Raw genomic sequence first — 13,442 nt, 5'->3', positions numbered from 1 at the left:
TTATCCTATATATGCCAAACCTATAAATGACATTATAACATTTCTATTAATCATGCCAACTTTATGCAACATACTATACTTTAAGCACCGTCACATGAAATAAAATTACTTACTGCTTATTGAAGAAATAAGGTTGTGTTCCTAGTCTCTGAGAAAGAGCTTGACAGCACTGGTCTACATCTTCTAAGACCTAGCATATTCAAAAGAACCCAGAAAAATAATGCTTTAATTACCAAAGCAATGAAATTTTATCTGTAAAAATTCATTCACATAATATTCTATAGTGGAATTCTGAATGAGGAGCCATATAAATGTAAGTATGAGTAGAAAATATATTTATAGAAAAATACTTTACGCACATCTACATATGTGTGCATGTGTGTTTACATGTCTATAAAATTTAAGTCAAACTATATTCTAAATCCTCTTATGGAATGGAGATGATTTGGATTTCTGAAAGGCTCTGTAAACTTTGGCTGGTTCAATCAAGGCTGTAAAGACTAATTCAGAAGAGGCATAGCATCAAAAGGTTTGCCATGAGGACGTCAATCTTTCAGACAAATCGAAACTAAGTGAAACCAACTACTAAAGTATAGAAAGGTTATAATTTATGTCAGTGCAGGTGGAGGTATCCACATTAATGAAATCACAGCTCTGTTAAGGCACTGAAGCCTAGTCCATCCATATCTCTAACACAGAAATAATAGTTTAATAGTATGGCACACCCTGGGAGAATATTTGAGAGATGGCTACCTTTAAATGCCACATACTGAAATCCAAAAATTTTAAAATATCTTCAGGTAAATGCTATTTTTTCCAAATACTTGCATATTAGATTAAGCAACAGGAGGAATATTCACTTATAGATCAATATACTTATATTATTCTGTGTACAATCTTGATGCCTTTTCCCATCTCGTATAACACGTCTAGTCTATCATCAGTTGAACATGTCTGAGTTGTTTTTCCATTAGTGTTTTGATAAATTTTCTTTGCTCCATCCTTATTCCTTGTGACAAACAGCTATTTCTGATGCTGCTGGACAGGGTTAAAAGTAACCATGAGTAAGGACAAAGCTCATTTGCCAACACAAGGACTGAAAAAAATTATATTGTCTTGGAGTACTTAAAAATACTACTAATTCTTCTGTCAATTAAGTCAAAGAGAAGGGGGAAGATAAGTTCAAAGTTGTATGACTAAGTTAAAATATATACAGTGTGTCCCAAAAGTCTTAGTACAGACTAAATCTATTAAAGCTTAACATATAAGTGTCCTAAAATAGCTTAAAACTACACTAAGTCTTTTGGGACACCCTTATTAAGAAGTAAAGAAATGATGGGAAATGATTTCCTGGTTTTACAATGTTTCAGTATTTTAAATACATTAAATAATCATGATGTCATTGAGGATTTTTTAAAATACATGAAAACTGGAGATTTAACTTTAGTATTTACTGGACTGACCTGATCTAGAGTCTTGTTCCCCCATCCAATGGCTTTCATCTTGCGTTTGACTTCCCATTGTTTTTGATAAGCCAAGATGTGGTTCAGCGGCCACGGATAAGGAAATCCATATCGAGAATGAGTGATCTAAGTCAGAAATAATTTTTAAAGGGAAATAACATTTTATTTCTAGAAATGAAAGCTATTTTCAAAAAGAAAATTCCGGGAATACTGTGTATTTTGAAAGCTGATCCTATTTGTATACACTGAACATTTTGTCAGGAATAGGGAAACAACAAATACTAGCATCTTTAAAAAATTTAAAATTTTAAACCATTCTCTTTAAAAATATATAAACTTTTATGTACTTTACAACCAGTTATATCAAACAATGACACACAGCTTCCTTAAAATGTATATGCAAGCAAAATTAAAGTAAGTGAAAAACTATATCACTAATGGTATAAACCACAATGTTTCATTTATGAGCAGGGACTTGCAATTGTGAGCAAAAGTGTTTTCTCATTAAATTTTAATTAAGATAAATGTTGCAGAACCACTCACCTCCCCTACTGTAGTTTCATCACACCACTGAAGATACAACTAGGAACAAAAGAACATTCACTAAAACTTTGGAACATGAAAGAAAAACTAAATGAATAAAATGATTTCTTACAATTATAACTTTTATAAGCCAACTTTTTATAAGCTACATCTGTGGGGCTTTTCCTCTGGGCTAACACTTCTAAATAGTCATTATATTCAATGGTGATACTTCATAAAAACTATTTCTTATTCACAAAGCACATCTCTAAGGAGTTTAAACTGCTTTACAGATGTTTTTAAGAAAACCTCAAAGAATCTCTGTAAAACTCCAAGTACATTTAAGGTCTTGAGAGGCTCAAATGTGGAAGGGGCCTCCCTCTATTGCAACTCCCTCATCTTACTGATGAAAAGTAACATGCCCAAGGTGACACAGGTCAGAATTTGAACCAAACACTCTGACTTTATCCAGTGATCCTTCCACAGTGCTGTGCTACCCTATACAAAAAAATTTCCACAGCAATTGTATTTGTAATGGCAAACTGAATAGCTTATTTCTTTAAAAATAGAGAAATTCAAACAAAGTCAAGCAGCAAGATATCTGAGGAGCTGAAGAGAACCCAAGTACCTTGCCTACAGACTGTACTGGTCTATCCTAGAGTCTAATAAAGGCCTCTAGATATCAACTGGCCAAAGTAGTGGATAGAATACAGGCCCTGGAGTTAAGTAAAACCTGAATTCAGATCTGGATTCAGACACTCACTGTGTGATTCGGGAACCTCTGTTTGCCTCAGTTTCCTCATCTGTAAAGTGGTGATAACTAGAGTCCATGTCTGCCATAGTTGGTATCAGGATAAAGCGAGATAATATTTGTAAAGGACTCCATAAATGCCATTATTGTTATTATTATTATTACAGCACACATGTTATTTGATAACATGCAAAAACACATTCATTAACTTTTCAGGTAAGGTTTCACAAAGAAGAACAACTTCAAGCCTTTTTATGCACCAAACACTTTGAAATTTTGTGGAGCTACATAAATGTGAGCCACTATCAGTATTGCTATTACTAGTAATAATAATAAGCTTACAGGCATTTTTAAATGACCTAATTTTTCAAAACCTGACCTGTTTTCATCATTTAATTTAAAATAAAACAAACTAGATATTACTTTTTTTTTTTACAGGAAAATAAGGATATTTTCTGTTACCTTCTTACACAAAACCACACAAAGTTATTATTTATTATACCTCTGCTGTCAACAGCATATTATTGACTAATTCCATGTAGGCTTTCATTTCTGCTTTTTGGACTTCATCCAACCCATCACTAAGAGAATGGCCCTAAAGGGAATTTAAAAAAAAATTTTTAAGCATTATATTGTATCAAACTATATTAAAACTTCCAGTTATTTTCCTATCATATTAATCTCCCAAAATATTTTTTAAAGTGTGTAAAATCTTTAAAATGACACCATGAATAAAACCTTATATTCACTGATGCACAAGTATGCAAATTAGTCTCAGATACTTTTCTGTCATAGCAAGTACCTTTTAGCTGAATATAACAAAGTCACTTAAATACTATAGTAGCTTTTATTTGCCAAAGTGTCAAATCTATCCACAATGCAATTTTTCCATTATGTATTTACTTCTACCCCTCCCCCTCAACAAAATAAAATCATAACGGTTATTGAATCCTTGGGAAACTGGGTAACTGCTAATAACACTCTTTATTATAGGCTAGAATTCACTCTAAGTAAGTCTCGTTTGGCTTGCCATCCAAAGGGATTTAGCAACTGAAATAAAGAAAGCAAACTTTGTTAAAAGGTGATTTTACCTATAAGGCAACTCAGTGTACTTACAAATGGAAGTCAAAGCACTAAATATAAATATATACTGCTTAATGCACAAATGATGCTTTTACAAGGACAAGAATGCAAGAAGCAAAGGCTTTTATTAGCTACAATTTTAAGGCTTAAGCATACAATGCATCTTTTCTAAAAGTACCATACCTGTTGCCAAGAAATAAAAGTATGATACAAAGATGTGTTAGACCCGTATTCTTAATGGAATTGGGAATCAACCAACAGCAAACATGCATACAGTAACAGTCCAAACTGAGTAAATTTAAGGTGAAATAACTAGGATAAAGTAACCCTCCTAGTTAGAAAATCTGACATTTTATAATATTTCAATTTTTTTATGACTGAAACTATCTATAGTAAGTTAGAAAAATATTTACCAAACTACCATTTGCCAATAATTTATAGTAGGGAAAAAATTAATATTTTAGAAAAATTTCCCCACTAGTTTATATTGACATTTCATAAACCTAGGTTAAAATCAATGTAAATGTTAAGACATGCTAAAGAATGATGAATGACTCATTTAATAGTAGTTGTGATCAAATGCATTTAATATCTTTTTATTACCTTGGCTTTTACGAATTGGACTATTGGACCAAGTTCTGATACGACTTGATTTCCCACATGAATAAAAGGTACTTTACCTGTTGAGGAAAAATAAAGGTTGTTTTGGGACAAACTAAAGTTTATATGAAAAAAATTAATGCATTAATATACAAATTTGTTAAAATGGTACATCCTGAATTTCATAAAAATTTATCCTGGTCTATCAATTTTTGATAAAGGCTACAGTTTTGAAAGGAAAAGAACAAACTGTCCCCAAATCTGAAGTTTGACATCCACAGTGTCTCCCAGTGGTGTCCTGAGGATCAAATGAGATAACATACGTAGAATGCTTTGCAAGTCCTAGAACACCATGTAAATGCTAGATGTTGTTATTATTGTCACCAGCATCTTCTCTTCCTTTTCCTAGGCAATCTAGCAGATTATTATAATCTAAGAATTTAAGACTACTTCAAATCACTGGGGAAGGCATGTACTCAGAAATACTGAGCAATCTCAAAAAGAATAAAAAGATAATATACTATATTGGCAATAAATCCTCTCAGAATATAGTCGTGTTCTGATAGTATTCTTTATATGATTTAAAAGACATTTTTAAAACCTTCCATTTTAAAATTCCCACTGATTCTAAATCATTGAAACATGTACCAAGGATATTTAGTATCATTTATTTTTAATACTCTATTATTATGTCTCATAGTCACTTTTGTCAAAGTCTATTAATCTGTGAACTGAATAATACAATATATTCTGCCAATGTGGGGGTTGGGGGCGGAGAGTTGAGGGGAAGAGAAAGAGTTGCTATGGATTTTAAAAAACTGACCACCACATCAAACATTTAGTACTTTATTTCAATGCATATCAAACCTAGGTAATACTATTAGAATTTATATGAGCAAAATATTTACCAAAAATGAAAAAAAATCTGCCTCAAAGGCCAGAGGATGAAACCTGCTGTCAGACCTAGTTCAAACAGAGTTCACAGTAACAGCAGGCTCCTTCATGCTCCCTTTCAATAGATTTGCTTCTCTCTGGCTCACAGTCAGCCTAAGGGTAATGGATGAGGTGCACTGCACCAACAAAAGCCTCATCTGCATCTATAGCATAAAATGCATTACAAAAGAAATGCAGGCCTTTTTGAACTACAACTCAATAGATTTATTTGAAACATACTTCTACTGTGGCCAGTGGAAGGAAGTAGTTTGGCATTCCTGATCCTCATTTTATAAATCTTATTAGAAAAAAACAATTCTTGTTTCTACTCAATACCATGTTACCTCTTCCTTCTTAGTCTTATCATGTCTTACTTGAAAATGACTATACTAATTTAAGCTATAAATACCCCACATCCTTCTCTGACTGTTTCATGAATGAAAATAATTTATGAATGAAAGGGTTCTATGAACAGGCAAAACTGAGAGTAATTTCCCAGTATGCTTAATTTTAAAATAAAATTTAATTTTTTATCCTTACCACAAAAATAATTTGGATCAATAATTATGACCGAGGATACGTGGGGGAGATGAAACACAACTTTACTTTTTACACCACCAACTTTGTTTAGAATTGGAAACAAAGCTATCGCCTGATTATTTTGCAGGTATCTGACATCTGCACACTGAGGCTGTCGTTGTCTGGCACCAATCATGTGACACTGTCTGAATTATTCTCTTCACAAAAGAAAACTCTGAGTTTCATGCTTTTCACAGGATGTAAAGTAAGCGCTGGTCTCGGCTTGGCTTCTATTTAAAGTGTTCCCTCCATTTCTGTGCAAAGTTAACAAGATCACGACACCAAGGAAGTTTGAGGAATCTTCTCTCTTAAAAGTCTTTAAAGGGACAGATGTTCTGACTGCATATATATATATATATATATATATATATATATATATATATATATATATATATATATATATATATATATAAAACCTATATCAAATTGCTTACCATTTTAAGGAGGGGGAAGGGAAGGAGGGAGAAAAATGTGCAACTCAAGGAAGTTTAAAAAATGAATGCTGAAAATTGTCTTTTAAAAAAAGGTCAGACCAAGATAAAGGGTAGCCTTCTTTAGAAACAGGTGGATGAAGTAGATGGCTTCTCAAGATTTCTTCCTACTTAAGATTTTAATTGTAGCTACCAGTACAATAGTCTTTTATACGAGATCCTATGTTATCATCTTTGGTTATCATCAACATTGGTTATCCAGGAAAGATCAACTGGAATTTGTGCTCAAAGGACCATTTAAAGATAAAGTCTCACACACACAATCCTCTTCATCTCACCCAAACTGCAATGCCTTTCATAATGGAAAAAAATAATAATAATTCATGAGGAATTATTACCTTGAATACTGGACCTGAAGTCAGGAAATCTGGATTCAAATTCTGCCTCAAGAACATACTTGCTGTATGACTATGGGAAGGTGGTCACTCATTCTCTCAAAGGTTCAGTTTCCTCATTTGCAAAATGTAAATAATAATACTGTCCTATCAACTTTGTAAGATAGTGAGGACATTGCTTTGTAAACCTCATACCACTGTAAGTATGCAAATATTTATTATTGTTGTTGCTCAATAAAATGTTTACTTAAAGATATCTGTGAGATTTTATGAGAAAAATTACTGTTAACAAATGGAGTAGTTCAGGAAATAAAAACATGGAAGCTACACATTAAAAGTGGGACTCTTACTAAAGTAGACAGTCATTAAGTCTACAGATTTAGACACTATTCAAGAGGAACGTTGAAGTGGAAAGTAGGTGGAGGGATCATTCTCATTCTCAGCTTATTTCTTTTATTGCTACACTTGGGATGGAAATAATATTTAACACTACACTTCATTCAATTGCCTCTACAATGACAGGGTATTGTTTTTCCCAAAAAGCACTGCAACATATTTGCATCAGTTGGTTACTACCAACTGATGCATTCATGAGAGACACTTCTACCTAGGTGTAATTATTGCCATAGCATTATAATAATCATGTCAACTGCATTTGGAATTCATTTATTTTGGAGAGCATGCAGCACTACACTAGTCCATATATTTAAATTAAATGAACTAAAATTGCTTAGCCCATGCTGTGTAATGGCATTTTAAATGATAAATATTGTCATTTTATTTTTGTCATTATATTTGTCATTTTATATCTCAGAAATGACAAATAGACATGAAAATATCAGAAAAGCAGCAACGTTAATATAATAGCATCCTAAGACCTACAATCTAAAAAAGTACTCTCAGCATTCAGAGAAATAAGATTAGAAGCCATGAATTTTCAATTGGTAATTTCATGTAAGATCTATGGCAAGTCATTTTAGTTATCCTACTTATTGATGTTCTTCCACCTGTAAAACAGTAGAACTGAACAAAAGTCATGAATAGATTAATATTTACAAAATGTTCTTAAGATGAAAGAGCTCTGTATAAGATGACAAGGAAGATTTGAAAAATTTAGAGATAGAAATACTAGGTTACACACTCCCGTAACACCTAATTTTTTGTAGCAATTTACACAGCATTCTAAATATGATCTTTACTTAATTTAAATGAGCAGGCATTACCATCCCAAGTAAGATTCTTAAGTTTAAACAAAAGGTTGATTTTATAAGTTCAAATGATAGCCAACTGCAGGACAGTCCAAAAAACACAAGGGCATTAAAAGGATATTCTGTTTTTAATGTCTGGATTCAACAAGAATTATTATTAACACTTTAGTGGTTTATTTAGTAAAACTAAAAGAGCACATCACTTACCAGATGGAGACATGTATTCGGCATTTGCTCTACAAACCACTTTGATGGGGAGCTCACACATTTGCAAAAAGGCCTGGAAACCAGCAGAAGCAGAGTAAACAAATGAGAATTGTCATTCATTATGGTTTCCTAAAGCAAACTTCGGGTAGAAGTCACAGTTCAAGCCAATAGCACATTATAATATCTTTTTTATGGCAAGAAAATAAAATATGTATGTTTTATAGAAAAAACAACTACAATTTATGTGAGCATTGTCAAAACAATATGAAAAGATCCAGCAACACAATTTAGCTGTGAAGCACCTGTTTTCCAAACACAAGCAAAGTGCCAGTTTACTATTAAAAATCAATATTGCTAGTCAGATACCAAGAGATAAGATAAAGCATTTGCACATCCTTCAGAATGTAAATGTAAAACTGTACAAATCTATTTTTTATCAATCGTTATTTTAATTGTTCATGTTTAATTCTCTCTTCTTTAGCTCGTTCTACCTCTCAAGTCTGAATACCATGAAAAGCCACTGCTTGACTCCTTTTCCCCTTGAGTTGTGACTGATCTTCATTTTCTCTTGCTCTTCCACACCCACTCTTAATGATCTTCCCAAAATGCTGACGATTTCTGCTGCTTCAAAATTCCTCTAACTTAATGCTTTAAAATCTGGTTTCTCTACCAGTTAGTTCACTTAAAAGTGTTGAAGGTCAATAACATCTTCCTTGCTGAGGCCAAGGTCCTTCTTTCACAGCTTTGTACAGCCCTCACTTATCTATCAGGCCTCCCTGTCCAGGGCAATCTATTCAGTTCTCTTTCCTAATATTTTTGTCTGTCCCTGGTCCACAGTACATGACTTTTCTTCACTTATCAAATACAGAAGTCCCTCTTCTTTTGTTCCTATATATATATATATTTTTTTGTAGAGCTCATGCTTCCATGTTTTCAACTGCTACCAATAATTTAAGAACTAAACTCTCTAGGCCGAAGATGTTATAATTAGCAACCAAATGTAAATTAAGGTAAAACAAAACACTCATTTATTGCTTCTTGTGCTCCCAACCTTTTATTTCATTGGTGCAGGACCCTCTCCATGAGGAATCTTCCTCCACTAATGCATATAAGTAACTGCTCTGAAAAGTAGTATCTTAAGAGTTTCCTGAGCAGTTTTCAAAGAAAGAAGTCCAAGCTATTAACAAATATATGAAAAATGCTCCAAATTACCAATAATTACAGAAATGCAAAGTAAAGAAACTCTGGAGGTTCGACTTCACACCCATCAGATTGGCAAGAATAACCAAAAAAAGAAAAGAAAAACAACAATTGTTGGGGGGTTGAGGAAGAATAGGCACACTAAGGCACTGTGTGTGTAACTATGCATTGATTAGGCTATTCTAGAACGTAATCTGGGGCTACGCTCATAAACTAAATGGGAACTATCCCAAGAAAATGAAAGAAAGGAGATAAGGTCCCATAGGCACAAAATTATTTAGAGCAGTTGTTTTTGTAGGAACAAAGAACTGGAAAACATGGGGGTGTCCATACAATGGGAAATGGCTAAACAAATTATGGTATATGAATGTAATAGAGGTTTCAGAGAAACCTCGGAAGACTTGTATGAACTGATGCAGAGTAAAGTGAATAAAGGTAATAGAACAATTTACTCAACATTATAAAGAAAAACAACTTTGAAAGATTTGAGAATGCTGATCACTGTAATGACCAACTAAAGTTTTAGAGGACTGATGATGAAGCATGCTACCCACTTCTTCACAGAAGTTTTACAAAGTGATTTATATCTCCTTTTATCTTCACAATAACCCTGGGAGACAGGTATTATTATTATCCCCGTTTTACAGATGAGGTAGCTGAGGCAGACAGAGGTTAAGTGACTTGCCCAAAGTCAAGAATAGAAAAAGGTCTGATAGAAGATGTTGGGGGAAGGCCAAGAATCATTTGATCTAATTCTTTTGGAGTATGTTGCCACCAACTAGTATAATGACTTACATACCACAGGCTTGAATTCAAATAAATGTTTTAATTATTAAAGTCAGTTAACTTTAATAATGCCTCTTAACTCTTGATCAAATTAAAACTTTTGATCCTAGGCTTAAGGCCTTCTACCAATGTTGGCCCTGATGTGCCTAATTATCTATGTCTTTGCGGAAGATGGCCTTTGGGAATGCTATTTCTGAAAAATTCATCACTCCCCACAGAGAACCTGGTGATGAGTCTCTCTGCATTTAAGGCTGATTCTCAGACAAAAGACAGACAATTACTGGGCCCTACTCAAAGCTTTTCCAATTTGGTATGACCTATAAGAGTTTGTGCTCTGTTGGCATAACCTTCAAGAATCCAGGATCACCTCCATACCACAATGAGGCATAAGAATAGGAGTTTAATGGAAGTATAAATATATCTGATAAAAATTGACATTAAAAATCAATAAGCAATTAACCCAAATTTATACATGTAAAGTCTATTCCCCCATGGATAAATGGTTAAGGGACATGAGCAGACTATTCTTAAAACTGGAACACAAATAATCAGTAACCATCAAAACATTTTTTCAAATTCTCTTAAAATCAGAGAAATCCAAATTTTAAGAATTCTGATACACTACAATATATCCATTGGCAAAGAATATTTAAAACTATAAAATTCAATATTGGTAAGGCTATGGAGAAAGAGACATGATTCCACTGCGGGTAAAACTATGAAATGGTACAAACTTTGGAATGCAATATGGGAATATATAGCAAGAGTTACAAAAATGCTTATGATTATAAAAATTCTGATACAGTGAATCCAATCCTGGCCATACACTAGTAATTTTTTTAAAGAAAATAAAATATATATATACATATATACACACACACACACACACACACACACACATACATACATACATATATATATATATATATATATATATACATACATACATATATATATATATATATATAAATCAAAGACTTAGAGCTGGAAAAGACCTCAGAGGGTATCTATTTCAATCCCTCCATTTTACAGTTTAGAAAACTGAGTCCCATAGAAGTTGAAATGTTGAGGGTGAGAGGAAGTCCAAGAACCCCAAGACAGGAGTTCCCAGACAAGGTTGTTGGGGGGTTGGGGGGAAGAAACCCCTCAAGGACCCAAGTATTGGAGAGGGTCAAGGCCATTTGGAATGAATTCATGATCTCAAGAATTCTTTAAGTCAAGGTGGCAAAACTTTATTATGCTTTTTTTTTAAGGCAACATCAAACTTTTTTTTTTCTCTCTTCCTTTTTATTATTTAATATATTTAGTTTTCAGCATTGATTTTCACAAGAGTTTGAATTACAAATTTTCTCCCCATTTCTACCCTCCCCCCCACTCCAAGATGGTGTATATTCTGGTGGTCCTGTTCCCCAGTCAACCCCCACTTCTGTCACCCCACTCCTCTCCCATCCCCTTTTCCCTTCCTTTCTTGTAGGGCAAGATAAATTTCTACGCCCCACTGCCTGTGTATCTTATTTTCTAGTTGCATGCAAAAACTTTTTTGTTTGTTTTTGAACATCTGTTTTTAAAACTTTGAGTTCCAAATTCTCTCCCCTCTTCCCTTCCCACCCACCCTCCCTAAGAAGTCAACCAATTCAACATAGGCCACATGCGTATGATTATGTATAACCCTTCCACAATACTCATGTTGTGAAAGACTAACTATATTTTGCTCCTTCCTAACCTATCCCCCATTATTGAATTTTCTCCCTTGACCCTGTCCCCTTTTGAAAGTGTTTGTTTTTGATTACCTCCACACCCCCATCTGCCCTCCTTTCTATCATTCCCCCCCTTTTTTTTATCTTCTTCCTCCTTTTTTCCTGTGGGGTAAGATACCCAATTGAGTATGTATGGTATTCCCTCCTCAGATCAAATCTAATGACAGCAAGATTCACTCACTCCCCCTCACCTGACTTCTCTTCCCTTCCTACAGAACTGCTTTTTCTTGCCACTTTTATGCGAGATAATTTACCCCATTCTATCTCTCCCTATCTCCCTCTCTCAATATATTTCTCTCTCATCCCTTAATTTTATTTCTTTTAGCTATCTTCCCTTTATCTTCAACTCACCCTGTGCCTGCTCGCTCGCGCTCTCTCTCTCTCTCTCTCTCTCTCTCTCTCTCTCTCTCTCTCTCTCTCTGTGTATATATACACACACACACACACACACACACACACACACATACACACTCACATACACATATATACACATAAACATATATATATATATGCATATTTCCTTCAGCTACCCTCATATTGAGGTCTCATGAATCATACACATCATATTCCATGTAGGAATGTAAACAAAACAGTTCAACTTTAGTAAGTCCCTTGCGATTTCTTTCTCTTGTTCTTTTTCTTGATTACCTTTTCATGCTTCTCTTGATTCTTGTTTTTGAAAGTCAAATTTTCTATTCAGCTCTGATCTTTTCACTGAGAAAGCTTGAAAGTCCTCTATTTTATTTAAAATCCATATTTTGCCTTGGAGCATGATACTCAGTTTTGCTGGGTAGGTGATTCTTGGTTTTAATTGACCTCCGGAATATCGTGTTCCAAGTCCTTTGATCTCTTAATGTAGAAGCTGCTAGATCTTGGGTTATTCTGATTGGGTTTCCACAATACTCAAATTGTTTCTTTCTGGCTGCTTGCAATATTTTCTCCTTGATCTGGGAGCTCTGGAATTTGGTGACAATATTCCTAGGAGTTTTCTTTTGGGGATCTTTTTCAGGAGGTGATCTGTGGATTCTTTCAATTTCTCTTTTACCCTCTGGCTCTAGAATATCAGGGCAGTTCTCCTTGATAATTTCTTGAAAGATGATATCTAGGCTCTTTTTTTGATCATGGCTTTCAGGTAGTCCAATAATTTTTAAATTATCTCTCCTGGATCTATTTTCCAGGTCAGTAGTTTTTCCAACGAGATATTTCACATTGTCTTCCATTTTTTCATTCCTTTGGTTCTGTTTTATAATATCTTGATTTCTCATAAAGTCACCAGCTTCCACTTGCTCCAATCTAATTTTTAAAGTAGTATTTTCTTCAGTGGTCTTTTGGACCTCCTTTTCCATTTGGCTAATTCTGCCTTTCAAGGCATTCTTCTCATTGGCTTTCTGGAGCTCTTTTGCCATTTGAGTTAATCTATTTTTTAAGGTGTTGTTTTCTTCAGTGTATTTTTCAGTATTTTTTTGGGTCTCCTTTAGCAAGTCATTGACTTGTTTTTCATGGTTTTCTCGAATCCTTCTCATTTCT

General features: G+C 33.9%; 1 protein-coding gene across 1 annotated transcript in view; it reads right to left on the bottom strand.

The window, feature by feature from the left end:
• MTX2 (metaxin 2) overlaps positions 1 to 13,442 on the bottom strand; it is a 94,441-nt gene that overhangs the window by 11,239 nt on the left and 69,760 nt on the right. Inside the window, exons 4-9 of the mRNA XM_036745117.1 lie at positions 8,173 to 8,245; positions 4,423 to 4,499; positions 3,239 to 3,331; positions 2,007 to 2,045; positions 1,464 to 1,589; positions 114 to 190 (exon numbers count right to left, since the gene is read on the bottom strand). Coding sequence (XP_036601012.1) covers positions 114 to 190; positions 1,464 to 1,589; positions 2,007 to 2,045; positions 3,239 to 3,331; positions 4,423 to 4,499; positions 8,173 to 8,245 — 485 coding nt within the window. The remainder of the gene's footprint in view (positions 1 to 113; positions 191 to 1,463; positions 1,590 to 2,006; positions 2,046 to 3,238; positions 3,332 to 4,422; positions 4,500 to 8,172; positions 8,246 to 13,442) is intronic.

This window comes from Trichosurus vulpecula, chromosome 2 (assembly GCF_011100635.1).
Source record: "Trichosurus vulpecula isolate mTriVul1 chromosome 2, mTriVul1.pri, whole genome shotgun sequence".
In the NCBI taxonomy this organism is placed as follows: Eukaryota; Metazoa; Chordata; class Mammalia; order Diprotodontia; family Phalangeridae; genus Trichosurus; species Trichosurus vulpecula.
The sequence above is the reverse complement of the archived record's forward strand: the minus strand, read 5'-3'. Positions and strand labels throughout refer to the sequence as shown.